The sequence below is a fragment of the Poecilia mexicana genome, unplaced genomic scaffold (assembly GCF_051168715.1).
Source record: "Poecilia mexicana isolate PSO_F unplaced genomic scaffold, ASM5116871v1 scaffold_16, whole genome shotgun sequence".
Classification (NCBI taxonomy): Eukaryota; Metazoa; Chordata; class Actinopteri; order Cyprinodontiformes; family Poeciliidae; genus Poecilia; species Poecilia mexicana.
Genome location: NW_028263385.1, coordinates 18,644,767 through 18,659,694, shown reverse-complemented (window position 1 = coordinate 18,659,694; position 14,928 = coordinate 18,644,767). Strand labels below are relative to the sequence as shown.

Below are 14,928 nucleotides of genomic sequence, written 5' to 3'. Positions count from 1 at the left end.
AAAAACTGTGAGAAGAAGCTTATTGAACAACGTGCTATTAGCATTTAGTAAACAGCTCTGACAACCATCTTAGTTATTTTTTCTTTAAATTTTACTATGATCAACTTAACATCCACTCAAGAATATTTGAGCAACCTTCAACCTAACTGGGTTAGATTCAAGGATTTTTTTTTTTTTTTTTTTACATTTATTCAACCAAGTAACCACAGAGATCAAAGTGAGATCTCCTCCTGCAGAACCAGTCTTTGATGTAGATGTAAAACAAGAAAAATAGAAGTGACACAAAGATTTCGCAACCCACACACTGGTGGTTTCCAGCATGCAGGGGACTCGTTTAGCTGATTATTATTGATGAGCGATTGCTCAATACATTTCTTGGATCATTTTTTAGTGATGGAGCCAGTGTTTTTTTTTTTTTTAATTTTTATTCAGTGTCCACTCTATTCTGTCTCCAAGTCTGAGAGACGAAATGTTTCTGCATAGAAGTGACACTGACTCACCAACAGCAGTGAACACTTCCTCCAGCCCATCTACAGGAAAGAGAGCAAAGCTCAACCTTTGTACAGACTAAACCACAGTTAGAATTTCTTATTTCAGAGCATTATCTGACAGAGGCTTTAACCTCACCATTCTGGGTTATTTGACATTTCCATATCCTGTCATGGTCACTCAGTTTATTGGTAATGATGAGTTTTGTAAAGCAAACAGATGGATTTTTACAAGTTATTGAAGCAACATACCCAATTAAGTTTTCCTTTTGATATGCCTGTGTTGTTTTTGCAGGGAACAAATCCTATAAATGCATTGAGGGAACACATAAGCTCAACAGTGTCCTCTGCTGGAATGGGGTTTCCAACAACTGTTAAATAAAAATAGCTGAAATTATCTGATCATTTATTATTCACTTTAAGATTTTTCTGAAACCTAACCACAATCATAATTCATAGAAACATCAGATTCAACAGAAGTTTATTCTCAACACAGGAGCTCTTTGGTAATTAAACATAGAAAGTTAAATTTTGAGCTGTTACTGTACTAATAAACACATTACATGACTTGAAAAAATTATTTTCTGTATTGTTTGTAAGTTTAGGTGTGCCATGTACGTAAAACAATATATATATACTGGTGCATTTGGGAATGGTTTTACTCTACTAAAAACAATGCATGTAAAATTTAGCTATAATTTTGGTTCATTTGAACCTTTTGAGCTACTTATTTAAAAAACAATATTCAACATAGACAAAATTTAATATTCGAACATAAGAAGTTGTTCATCAAGTGTAAATAGGAGTTCCCTCATTTTGAGTAAATTTGGTCACATTATTTGACCAAATTTAAATTTGTTTTCTATGTTCTTATAAGGATTCAACCTGATGACATTTGGTGACCAAATCCAGAAAAATATGAATCATTTTCTTCAAGTATGTCTACTTAAAACTCTTTTTAGCCACTGGAGTAAAAATGAAAATGCAAAAGGTAAGCAACATGCATGTACAGTGTTTGCCCACTTGGTGGTGCCATAATTGTTTCAAAATTAGAGTCTCCAGTACATAATCAGATACAGATGGATCCATGTGCATTGCTACACAGAGGTTAAGGTTAGACATTTTTGCCGCTCTGTTCTTTCCAGAAGTTAGATCCACATGTTGAATTTGTTAAGGAACTTCTTCTGACTCAAATGCAACAAAAGGAAAACATTTACAGCGATGAAAACGTGTGCACACTACTACCCAAGGACTAGTTCAAGGCCTAGGACACGCCACAACTTTGTAGGCCTTGATCTTAAGCACAACACTGGCGACCCCCCTGAGGTCAGGCAGGGAGCATTCGTTCTGAGGAAGGACAAACTGGAAATCTCTTAGCAAGTAAGCAGTGAACAGAAAGAGTTCAATTTTGGCAACAGACTCCCCCAGGCAGAGCCGAGCACCCCCTCCAAAAGGCATCAGGAAGCGAGCGGAGCCGCCACCTCCCTCCTGAAAGCGCTCTGAAAGCAAAAACAACAGATTCAAATTGAAACCCGCTGAGCCAGCTCAGGCAGGACACTGAAGCAGGGGATGTAAAGCTGTACCAGGTTTGAAGCTGTACGGCTCGGGCCAAACTGCTGGATCATGATGCGCTCCAAAAAGATTGGGAATGATGACCGTGTTCTTCGGGATGAAATAACCTGCGATGCTGCACATGGGTTTAAAATCAGAGTCAAATTCCAAATAAAACACTGGAGAAAAAGCAATGCAAGCAAACAAAAAGGTAAAGATAATACATTGATAAATAAATTAAAATTAATGACTTAAATATTTTATTGCAATAGCAAAACCAGTAAAATCAAATTTAGAAAATTTGTAACCTTTATGTAATTCAGTTGAGTTATTAAATTCTACGTTAAGAGAGTTTCACTGAAACCTCTTACAATATCAGTAAAGATGACATAACACTGAGCCCAATGGCTGTTCTTCAAAATGGGAAAGACGTGTCATTCAGGTTACACAGACGAGTGTTAATTGTCAAAATTTCAGAAGAAACCTGGTTCATCAGCCACTTCTTAATTTGTCATCCGCTAGAATACTAAATAGCCACTATTCAAATATCTAAAGAAAATTCGAGAAATTTTCACTCATTATGAGTCCAAATCATAAACAAATGCATTGAGTTGCTGTCTCATTATGTCATTGTAGCTGAGCTAACCTGCTGTCCCTGATGGCTCTGTGTGGGACGGCCAAAGGAGCAACCGGCCTGAGTCTGAGCATCTCACTGATAAGAGAGGACAACACAGGAAGTCTGTGTCTGTCACTGTATTTAGGATACCGCCCCTCTAAAACTCTGCACAGCTCCTCATATACGCTGGTCTGCACCTAAACCATAGGAAAAAAAAAAAAGAGATGAGACACAGACACAACCTGCAAGATGTGTAAATGGCATTAAAAAAATGTTAACAGTAAAAGTTTCCTATGCCTCTGGTCTGTGCAGCAGGAAGGCCACGGTCCAGTTGAGCCAAGCTGCAGCGGTCTCTGTTCCACCGATGAGGAGGTCCACAGTCGCCATGTGGACATGGACATCGGTCAGGAGCTGGAGATAAGAACATGTCTACAGTTTGTTTGCAGATAAAGTTCTGCTTACTTAAAAATATTGGATTTCTATAAATATCTCCTTTTTAATATTTCCTGGCACTTAGTGAAGGTATATACCTCCCCACTTTCTGTGCTTTGATGTTTATCAAGGCCCTGGAGGAGGAATCCTGTTATAGCATCTTCGTTTATTTTGTTTTGTGCCTGCAAACAGAATGTAGAAAGACAAAAATAACTTAAACATAATACATAAACAGACTTGGATACAGCATCTTATTAATTGAATTTAACCTTTGATATTTCTATGTTGTCCATGTGTTTTGGTCATTTTCCCTCTTTGCCATTTTGTACTTTTTCAATGTTGATATTGTCTAACTTTTTATGGAACAACAACAACGACAAAAATCATTTTAATACAATCACTTTCCAGTTGATACTAGTTATCAAGGTCCATCAGGTTCACTTGACTTTGAATGCTGACTTCCAGTATTGACATTGAGTCTTCTTGCTTAAGCAAGTTGCATTTACAGCAATCCCTCATACTGAACATGCATGTAGCAGCAGTGGAGAGGAAAATCTACCCTTATTACTGTGTGTGGACGCATAAATGTTCATGTGTGATCCATCCCTATGGTGTGACTGTATTTACCATTATTTTAGTCTATTTTATCATTCTCAAACTAACTAGCATTACCCCATTTATGTGTCATTCATGACTGTTACGTAAAAGAAAATGTATTATTATTGGTTATTATTGTCTGTCATTCAGTTAGCCTATTTTTTAAGTTTGCTACCCTACCTAGCTGTATTTACTGTATGCATTGTGCTGCTGTTTCTGTGTGTTGGCTCTTGCATTTGTGTATGAATACTGATAATTTGTTCAGCCTATAATCAAACATTTCTTTTCCTTTTATATGTAATTATCTAAAAGTGTCATAGTTGGAAGGTACACCCCTAAATTGGTCGTATAGATGTTGGATCAGAAGGTACTTAGTTACAAAACATAGACATGCTTTATCTATTTTTGAAATTCACCAACCTTGTAACTGTTAAGGTGCTGTTTTATGATGGCATCCCTCCTGGCCACTTCTTTGAGAAGACAAGCAAACACGGGATTTGGTAATTTCTTTAAGAGAGGAAATAATACATGAATTTATGAATGAAATGTGCTTTCATAACCCAGTAACTGTCAGTCATAATATTAAATATTTACTGACTCTCAGCAGCGGAAAAGAATCCAGGGCTGAAATCCACGAGGAGCCCCACAGGGCAACAATCTTGTTCAGGCAGTGGTGCAGCTCCTGCAGCTCTGGTGACGTCTTATCATACTAGAAAAAAAAAAAAAAAAGGATACACACTGTGTTCTAAGGTAAAATGGACTATGTGACTGCATCTTTTTGCAACCCTCACCACTAAAAACAACTATTCAAACAGAAACTTTGCTCTCTCCCCAACACAAACAAACAACCAATTTCAGCTCTGGCACAATCACAGCTGTTCATTGAAGCACGTTTTATAAACTGTCCTCAGAACTCAAAAGCTTAAAATAAACAGCTGGAGAAAGTAGACACCCACTTCTTTCCCAAAAGCTAAAGTGGTGATGACGTTACTGGCCGCCACAGTAAAATCTTCTGAGAGGTCAACAGCACTTTCTTGATAATCCATCAGAACCTGAGAGATAAACAGGCCACTCTTTATCAGGTTACGTAACATTGGAAATTCCCCTGAATTTGGTTTGGTCTCACTGGACCTGTCCTGGTTTTCTGTACCTTTCTCAAATGCAGGGCCTGTCTCTCAATCACCCCATGTAAAGACCGCTGGCAGCAGCGCTGCAAGGCACTGTGGACGAGACGCCGGTGTGCCCTCCACTCCTCGGTGTAATCTCCCAGAGAGATGTTACGTCCTCCTCCAGACACAATGTCTCCTGTTTCGAGTGTGAAGAAAATATCAGGGAATGTAGCGACTACATTTGTAAAGTTAAACTCAGCTACATAAATTTTTATAGAGTTGTGAATTTTGAACATTTCACTTTGAAAGCTGCTACAGCTAATAAAAGGAGTAAACATAACAGAATAGAAAGACTAACTAGATAAAGAAAATGGCTGAGCAACTAAAGAATGCTGTATCCAAGCAGATTATTGGAAAGTTCAGTAGAAGAAAAACGTTTGTTAAAAACAAACAAAAAATAATAATAATAAATTAAAAACGGTGAACCAGCAACAAAAACAACTACAGTGTAGAGAGGATTTGGAAGCAAAGACAATTTTTGAGCTTGGATGTTCACAGGGTGTGGACAGCAGCTGGAGTCAGTTCTTCAAGCGCCACCGCACACAAATGTTTACTTCACATGAGCGTTGCACTCCTTGAGTTGATTCACTCCTAAATCTGGGACAACACCAGATGCGTCTTATCTTGGCAAAGGCCTTGACTTTGTCTTTTCAGATAAAACACAATTTTTCACTAAACTCATCCAATTTCAATTGGAATTTGAGGTTTCTGTGTCTTGAGGAGGAGCAGAGAGGCAGAAAGTCTAGTCCAAGTTTGCTTGAAGTCCAGAGGGAAGTTTCCACAGCGCTCAGTTAAAGAGCCTTGCTTTTTTTTTGTTGCTGGTGTTTATTCAAGTTCAACCCAGCTACCTACCAGGACATCTAACACTTCATAATTATCTCTGCTGACAAGGTTTGTGGTGATGCTGATTTCATCTTCCAGCAGGACATAGACGCCTACCTGCACTGTCCCTGTTCTTAATGGGCCCAAAAAAATGGTTCAAAATAACAGAAAAACTAAAGAAAAAATCATCTTGTGTGTTAAAAATCAAGTTTCACCTCCTTTTGAGTTGAATTACTGACAAAGCATCATTTCAGCGACTTCCTAATTCATAGAGATATGTCTATCAAGGAAATATATCTTGCCTGTGTAGGAAATTGGTCGTCCAGCAAAATCAGACCATTTCTTCACCAGTGCTTCTCTGATGACTTCACAACTGTTGAGCACCACCATGGCTTAACAAACAGAGTAGAAATGAAAGGTTACATGTCTGTCAGACAGAGACAGACGATGTGACCCTTATGTGAACAATTACTTGTTTTTCCACATTTTAAGCGGTAGATGCTTCCGTAGCGTTGGCCCAGATCGGTCAGGTGAATCGGCAAGTGATCGTGTGTCAGTTCCATCATGTTGCCGATAAGGAAGCGACTCGGGGGGCCCGGCAGGGAAGGTTTTGAAGAACTGCGAACAAACTGGTACAGATGCTGCAGAAGTCCAGTTTTTACTCCTTTCAAATTTTAGAAGAGAAAAAAAAATAGGTAAGGTTGAATTATTAAGCCAACATGAAATATGAATTATTCACACAGTAAATGGAGTTTCCCAGCACACTTACTTTTCTTATCCTTTCCTTGCGAATGAGTGTTTCGTTGACTGGCAATCAGTACCAAAAGGAGCAGCGCAAGAAAAAATAATGCTCCGACACTGACCAGTGACATCTCTACTGCCATTTTGTCTTCTCTCATGCATCCTCTACTTTGAAAAGCAGGTCAGTACACTACACTACTCTTTTATACTTCTCAGTTTGATAAGCTGTCAGTGTTTGCACTGTAATCAAGGACAGCTAAATATTTTTTTTTTAGGTCAACATATCTAATGATGTGATGACTCCAGCACATATAACAAGAGATAACGTGATGAACACAGTCAGGACGTGTTGAAGGGTATTAAAACAAACCTCTGTTTACATGACAGTCAGGCTGATGCTCAGCTTTGTGCTGTGCAAGTTTTTCTGCAAAATAGCTCTGGTTTAAAAAAAAAATAAAAAATGCAAAAAATGACATGCGAGACCCACTTAAGCAATATTTATTCCAATTGACAGTGCATAATAATACAGTAATAGTGGGATTAATGTGTGTGGTGCACAGAGATTTATTAGAGGTAAAACAGATAAAATCATCTTCAAGCAAAAGGTTTCTTTAGTATTCAGATGCAATGAGCTACTCATCCACTCTCGTTTTATTTTCCATAAGAATAGCTCAGAAAACAAAACAAAACAAAACAAAAAAACATCTTTCAAACTGAACTAAATACACTGATTGTTCCAGTAGTATCTGAAAAAAAAAACAAAAAATCCTACATGGAATTTATTGTGGGAATAGACATGCAGACGCAGGTATGTACAAGTCTCGGGGCTTGAAGCATCTTTAGCCGTGAGTTGCAGGGGAGAACCGAGACGGTCTGAACTTCATCTCAGAAAAGGGAATGGACACGTCTTTGCCTTTCCAGTCTATCCAGACTATTCCCTATAAGCAGAAACAAACAGAAAACCACTGATCTGTGGTCTGTGTCCATAGTATTTGAAAAATGTGAGGAAAGTTGGTTACCTGATTATTGCTGTTCATGCCGTAAAGACCGTTGAGGTTGACTTTGTAGCAGTTTTTATACCACCAGCCCCCCACATAAGCCTTGGCACAGTGGATCCCCAGAGGGTCTGGTTCCTTGTCTCGAGTTGAGAATGGGCGGCCATTATGGTACTTCATGGAGTCACCTAGAAGAAAATAAAGCATCTAAATTAGGATCTGTTTTATATCTAGCTGAAAAAAAAAAAAAAAAACTAGATTGTTACAGTTTCTTCTATGAAGTTGCTTTTAAACTTAGAAGGACATTATGCTAACCTGTAACTTACGATAAACAATACAACAAAAACCCACAAACATAAAGTTACAGCAGTTTTAGGTGCCATAAATAAGTAATAATAATAATAAATGCAAAAATAATGCAAAAAAAATATAATTTTTTAAGCACCATTGCAAGTGTTTTCCCGAGAGATTTCATATTCCAACTAGGATTTTGGACAACAATTTTTTTGTTTTGCTTAATAATTTATTAAGCTTTTAAAAAATAATCAATATCACAAAAAGGAAAAAAAAATAACTTGGAAATTTAAGGTTGGAATGTTTGCCTATTCTTGGAATTTTAAAGTTTTTAACCCTAACATGTTTGGCATGAGTTTTCACACATGTATTTTAATTTTGAAAAAATGTTCATAGAGTTGTTTACAAATCATCTTTTTTATCCTTTAAAATGCACCTGCTGTTCCTGTGTATCCAGATACAGTAAGAGTATAGTTTCTCCCTTCTGAAGCAACAGAAAAGTTGGCGTAACGAGCGTAAGCTGTGTCATTTCCAGACTCCAAATCCACTCTCAGGCTCACAGGGCCGATACTGGTCAGGTTGTGCAGGAGCTCATTTCCTGGCCAAAGGAAGGAAAAAAAAACACATTAAGTTGCAGAGATGAACAAAGCATATTTCTTTTCCTTCAAAATGCAACAACTTGATCTGGATAGTAAAATGAGCAATAATGTCCAACAATACCCAGCCAGAACTCTTCACTTAGGTTTCCAAAGCCAGCTTTATATTCACTCCAGGTTCTGTAGAAATCGGTTTTTCCGTTCATCCGTCTCTGGAAAACCTATAAAACACCCAAATTGATTTTGCATCCTGTTTTGCCAACTGACTTTGTAAATGTCTTTGCAGTTTCTTGTACCGTCCATCCGCCTCCGTCTGTTTCCATGTCACAGTAAACTCTCACTGCTCGCCCCTCTTTCCCTTGCGGGTAGATGGTCACTTCCCCTGACTCCAGAGCTCCATTTAGCAATTCTTGTGAGCATTCAGTCGGGAAAGGGAAACGCAATTTTCCTGGAAGGCAAAGAAACACGTGCCTTAGAGTATTATGAATATTTAGCTCTAACTAATCTAAATAGTGAGAAAAAAATAATTACCGGTGACGAACTGTGACGTGACAAGTGACGTATACTTTCCATTTTTCTCGCCTTGTACCACAACAGAATAGGATGACGAAGGAATCAGGCCGGTCAGTTTATACTCTGTGATGGGTGGCTCCAGAATGACTTCCTAACACACAAAGGTGTATTTTTGCAGAATCTTAATTTGGTCAAATTGGTCCAATCAAAAGCGGATAATCACTCACCTTTGCCTCCTCTTTTGCCATCTGATAGATCACTCTGTAGCTGTGAAAAACAACAGAAGTCCTCCAGGCAATCACTGCAGACCGACCTCCAATTTCACTGGCCTTAACCACTAGGAAACAGAAGAATTGCATACGTTTAAGTTTAAGAAGGTAAAAAAAAAACTCTAAAGCCTTCAGTTATTCCTATTCTACTCACCATTTGCTGTTGTAAATGAAGTAGATATTCCCATACTCTGGAGGTTGTTCTTTTGGGTCCGGACTTTGACCTTATACAGAGTCGCTCTCTGTAAACCTTTCAGCTGGTACTGCACTGAATTTCCTGACAGCATCACTGTTACTGTAACATTTGGAGCTGTACTCAAAAAACAAACAAAAACAAAACAAAAAAAAGTTGATAGATGGATCAATCAGTTCCATGTTTACACTTATTTTTACTGTCAGTTCAAACTCACTCTTGGAGGACCCATAGCTAACAATGAAACGATCTACTTTCCCCAGGCTGGGTGTCCAACGCAGCAAAGCTGTGTTATCTGTCACATTGATGACTTGGAGATGTGTTGGAGGAGCAGGTACTATGAAAAAAAAAAAAAAAAAACATTCACAGCATATTAATTGACCTTCTTGTACACTATGTGTACTGGGTGAACTTCAACAACATTACCTGTAGTGATAACTGAAGTGAGTTCATCACTCTGAGCGCTTCCTTTGGTTGTAGTGACACTGATAACGTAGGTCGATCCAGCAGACAAGTTAGACAGAACAACACTTGATTGGTGAGAGTCCACAGCCACAAACTGGCTTTTCCCTGACAACATGAACACAAGCATCGTATACATTTACCTCTTTTTCAAGTCTGTAGCCCACATCGCAGGGTTTCTGTCTATATTTACTGACTTTGTTCTTTTGCTTAAATCAATGTCTTTGTCTTAAGATAAAGTTGGTTTGACTAACCTGTTGCGATGTTGATGTATGTTACTCTAAAGCCTGTAAATATGGTGTTCGGTTTGGTCCAAGAAACAGTCAGAGAGGACTCTGTTACATTACTAAAAACCAGTTCTGTGGGTTTCTCAGGACCTGGGAATAGAAACAAGTAGTTTTATTCATTGATTAGTGTTAGAGCTTCTTAGCAAAAGCTATTTTGAGAGTGTTGATACCATTTGGAAATATGTTTCTCGTATTTCATATCCCACCTGTTGTTGCTGTAACTCTGTGAATCTTGGATCTTCTGTCTGCTGTAGAGCCAAATACGTGGACCACGTAACGTGTGTTTGCCTTGAGATTACTGAACTTGAAGGACCGTGCGCTGCCAGGCACCACTCTCGAGATCCTCTTAGTTTCAGTTTTACTTCTAGATTCAGCACTTTTACCAGAGGAGACAGTTGTGTTGGTGCTCTGACTGTGGACTTCAGTTGAGGTTCTAGTGTCAGACATCAAGTCTCTTTCAACAATCTCCTCTCCAAGCCCCTCGTTCTCATCAGTGTCACTGTCAGTGTGAGGCTCTCTTCTGATCACAGTGAAATTCTTGAACATACGGTGTGGCGCTAACCATGTGATAGTGAAGCTAGAGGTGGAGATATTCACGGCCTTCACCGATCCTAAGCCTCCGTGTTTTCTGGAGGAGTTATTGATTGTTGTATTGTTCTCAAAAACTTTGTTGTTGTCCTCTGTTGATGGACTTGTTGAAAATCGGTTTATGTCAGTGGATGTCTTTACTTGATTCTTGTTCGTGTTGGGCAGCTCAACAGAGTTGTTTTTGTTTTCATTCTTGCTTTTTGTGCTGTTGGTTTTTTTCTCATTACTCTGCGTTACATTTGGCTCATCTTGGAGCGGTAATTTCCTTGGTCTTTGCGTAGTTGTTGTTGGAGGAAGCTTTTTGATCTCCGGTTTTTCTCCATGGACCTCTTTTTCACTGTCATTCATAGATCCAATGGTTGTATTTGAACCCTTCTTATCATCTTGTGAACAGGAAAATTTTAAAGTTTGTTAGAGGTGGAATAAAATAAACTTTGGAAGCATAACAAACGTATTCTTACCTTTAAAGCACTCGGCATCTTTTGCACACTTACTGCAGTCAAGACCTGTCAATCCTTTATGGCAAATACATTTCCCCTTCTCACATTTCCCATTGCCACTACAGTCATTTGGGCAATTTGCAGAACATGGACCTGGTTTGCAAAAAGAAGAAGCACAATTATTATACCCAGTCCCTGTTGTCTGATGTTAGATTAAAAGTACGTTTAAGGCATAGCTACATTTCTCCTTTAGAAGGGACATCTCTCTTTCCAGCCGGGTCAGGCGTCCTTTCAGAGCAGCCACCTCAGCTTCACATCCCCCTGCACACCCACCAGGCAGCAGGTTGATGCTATGTGTCATCACCAGTGGAGCACCAGGCTTTAACGTCAGCTCCTGTTCCTTTGTGTGGCTCCAGTCACCATTGAAACTGATGATCACTTTAAGGGGCTGTGAAGGACCAGCATTGTCTTTGCTGGTTGCCTGGATTAAAGGAGTCTGAGTAATAGTAATGGTGCCCATTTCTTTATCTTTATTGGAACCCCCGGCTCTCTCACCAGGCTTGTCTTTGGCCTTCTCATCATTGATCTGTTGGCTATCAACCACAGATGGATGTCCAGACTCTTTATGCTTATTTTTAGTAGTTTTAGTGCCATTGGTAGGTATAGGCAGAGTATTTGAAACATCTTTAGACTTTTTATCACCACTAGGAGGAGAATTATCAGAAGTTGTCTGATTAGTAGATACTGTGGCTTTGACTTTTGTAGGTTTACTGGTGGTAGATAAAGACAGAACGCTCTGAGTTGATTTGTCTTTGGACTTGTCATCACTTTTAGGGGTGTGTGTTTGAGCAATGGTCTGGTTACCAGAGGCTGTTGTTTTGCCTCGAGAAGTTTTGCTAACACTGGTAGGTAAAGTTGGAACATTTGGAGTTAACTTGTCTTTGGACTTCTCATCACCGGTGGTGACGGGATTATCAAAAACAGTCTGGTTTCCAGCTGCAGCCCTGTCTTTGGTGGGCTTACTGCCACTGGAAGGTGTGGAAGGAACTTTGTGACTGGACTTGTCCTCAGCATTCTTCTCATTACTGGCTAAAGGAGATTTTGATGATGTAGTTTGATTGTGAGATTGTTGAGGTTTGTTTCTGCTGGTTTTCAAAGTACTGTCTGAGGAAAGCTTCGTGATAGTTGACTGGTCTTGGTGAACTCCAGTAGGTTCAGACTTGATTTTGTTGGCTTTTTCTTCACTAAGTGACAATAGCTTAGTTGAAGCTGTCTGGTTGAGTTTGTGTTTGTCTCTGTTGGTGTAAGTGGCTTTAGGAGCCCTTGCTGGTGATGGTGGAGTGGTTTGAACCACTGCAACACTGAGTTTGCTTTTGGTGGTTGTTGCAGCATTGGCTGCTGATCTTTGGTTGGAGCCTGCAGTGGGTAAAATTGTCACAGTGACAGTGTTTGGTTTTAGGGTGGGGTTCAAACTCTGTTTAGAAGGGGCAGCAGTGGTTTTTGGTTTTGAGAAGGTTGAAACAGTATTGCCTTTGGTCACATTGCTTCCTGCAGCATCTCTTTTGTCAAGGGTCGCGGTTTGAAAGGAGGGGAATGGGATTAGGAGTAAGATAAGTCCGAGGGTAACTAACATATTGCAATGGCTGCTGTGCAGGGATGTTGTATAACTTTTGGAAAACTGTTATACAACAAAAATAATGTATTTCCTCTATGCTTCTTAGGAGATGCTGTTGGAGGTGACTTTGGCAGGTCTCTCCTATAGATGAAAAAAGGAAAATCATTATTATTATTTATCTATGTGTTTTTTAATGTGTTTAAGTTTCTAGCACACTTTTTCTGATCATATGAGTATTTTTGGTCCTTGTTCGCTCCAGATTCACAGAGTTCCCATTTACACTCTTTAGATAAGGTATTTTTTACATCAGTCATATTTATGACAAGTGTATTTGTTGGGTAGTGTTTTGCCATGAAACACTCCACCACAGACTTCTTTGAAAGTCTTTACCTTCTTTAAAGAGACTGTAAGTTGGACAAAGTTTAATAAACAGAAGAGAATATTTCATTGGGTAGAGGTTGATTTATTTCATATTAATGTTACAACGAGTAATAACTACGCTATAGTCAAAACAATACAATTTTGATTTGACATAAAATCCTCCAAACTAATGCATTTTACATGCAATAATCATGTACGCACATTTACATAGTTAAAACTGAATTTTCTAACATAGATATTACAAATACAGCCCTGGATTGTAACTGAACAGCTTGCCAAACCAAGTTTTTAAATGATCAGGAAGAAGCAAGACTTGAGTGGAAAACCCAGAGTTAACCTGTAAGAGCAGGCTGAGCAGTAACAAAGCATCACTGTACTGAACTGCGAGACAAGGTACACCTTTCAAGGTACAGAAAGCTGCACAAACCACTGGAGCCAAAACTCTAAAAATCCCACAGATGTCCAATTGCTGTTATAAATTTATGAAGAATCAAACAGGAGAACTAAGAAAACTTGTGTGCCTTTATTTTTTTAAGCACTATAATAAAGTTTTACTTGTTGTAACAACCTACACACTTTTAACCTGCATACAATATCCATGTATTTTTTATTCCATCATGAAAAGAATTATATGTAAATCACAACAAATAAGAAATTCACACAAAACAAGATACAAGATAATACTGCAACACAACATAGTATATGTGCACTGTCATGTCTACCTTTGGAGCAAATGCTACATATTATTACTTCGAAAGAGTCCAGTTTTCTCTTTTAAATAATTATGGAGAAGAAAACCTACCTACTGATGAATGAGTTGTTTGCTTTATGTCTCTGACGCCATCTGAGCCAAAGCAACTCCAGCAGACGGGATCGGATCTGAGAGGAAAGATTTGAAAAAGGGACCCCCAATATAAAGGAGGTGAGTGATGAAGACTGGCCCTGCTAACACCTCCTACACCTTCCTATTACAAACACACCTCCACCACGCCTACTGGTCCCTCAACGCCTGACCACGGGGAAAAATATTTGTGTAGTAGTTACAAAAAAACAGAAACTTTTGCACTCACTCAAACCTTAAATGTACCACTTTCATTTTCTGTGAAAATTATCATTATTTCATTTAACATGTATTGCTGACGTCTACTCTAATGAAAAGCAGAATTATCTACTAATACATGTATATATAACTATATTATTAATTTCTTGTACATCATGTTTTAGTTGCTAAAAAAGCTGAAAAACACTGCAAAGCTACGCATACAGTTTGATTTGAACATGTTCTGCAAGTGTCTTGACTTATTTCAGCTGCAGCTGCCATCTGCACACTGTAAATCCATGATTCAGCTGGAATACAAAGCCCAACACTGTAAGTATCCAGCACTGACTCCAGGATACAGAAACCCCCCAGATATATGAATCGGCTGTTTGTTGAAGGTAATGAGATGTAACTGTGCGCGAGTTATGCTAGCAACCGACCATCCTCAGGATGTTAGGAATCCTCTGTGTCGGCATTACATCTCTAACCCAATGGCCACCCACCATCCCACCTTTTGTAAACCACATGAAGAAAACGATATAAAAGGTTTAGAGCAAACAGGGAGTAAGTGACGCTCTTGCACGTTAGCAGGAGGTCAGAAACAGCAGCTGAGATCGTCACAGCCTTTTATTGTATATTAAGTGCGGCACTTTCATATGAGGGGCCGTTTAGGACAAAATTTACGTTTTGTCTCTCACACACTACCAAAAAGTCTCGCATACTCCAAAAAAGTTGCCTCGCATACTCAAAAAAATTACGTTTTGTCTCTCACACACTACCAGAAACTCTCGCATACTCCAAAAAAGTTGCCTTGCATACTCAAAAAAATTACGTTTTGTC

General features: G+C 38.9%; 2 protein-coding genes across 2 annotated transcripts; both read right to left on the bottom strand.

The window, feature by feature from the left end:
- Positions 1-405: 405 nt before the first annotated feature.
- Positions 406-6,816, bottom strand: cyp21a2 (cytochrome P450, family 21, subfamily A, polypeptide 2). Its single transcript, XM_088013854.1, is given in 12 exon segments — positions 406-1,987; positions 2,072-2,175; positions 2,686-2,852; positions 2,935-3,066; positions 3,186-3,269; positions 4,105-4,191; positions 4,283-4,393; positions 4,641-4,736; positions 4,835-4,989; positions 5,978-6,067; positions 6,148-6,339; positions 6,445-6,816. Coding segments are annotated over 12 exon segments (1,590 nt in total). The 5' UTR covers positions 6,575-6,816; the 3' UTR covers positions 406-1,745.
- Positions 6,817-6,898: 82 nt separating this feature from the next.
- On the bottom strand, positions 6,899-13,945 carry tnxba (tenascin XBa). Its single transcript, XM_014968576.2, has 15 exons — positions 13,852-13,945; positions 11,294-12,809; positions 11,075-11,206; positions 10,232-10,996; positions 9,993-10,115; positions 9,703-9,846; positions 9,494-9,613; positions 9,238-9,393; positions 9,042-9,151; positions 8,833-8,965; positions 8,598-8,749; positions 8,426-8,522; positions 8,142-8,303; positions 7,436-7,599; positions 6,899-7,354 (listed from the first exon to the last, which is right to left on the bottom strand). The coding sequence occupies exons 2-15, from the start codon at positions 12,684-12,686 to the stop codon at positions 7,256-7,258; spliced, it is 3,750 nt and encodes a 1,249-aa protein (XP_014824062.2). The 5' UTR covers positions 12,687-12,809; positions 13,852-13,945; the 3' UTR covers positions 6,899-7,255.
- Between the last annotated feature and the right edge of the window lie 983 nt (positions 13,946-14,928).

Excerpts from the sequence above, each read along its gene's own strand:
- tnxba (XM_014968576.2), bottom strand. The coding sequence starts at position 12,686 with ATGTTAGTTACCCTCGGACTTATCTTACTCCTAATCCCATTCCCCTCC. Across the intron at positions 10,997-11,074 it reads AGATGCCGAGTGCTTTAAAG|ATGATAAGAAGGGTTCAAAT; the intron begins GTAAGAATACGT and ends CCTGTTCACAAG. Across the intron at positions 9,394-9,493 it reads TAGCTATGGGTCCTCCAAGA|CTCCAAATGTTACAGTAACA; the intron begins GTGAGTTTGAAC and ends TTTTGAGTACAG.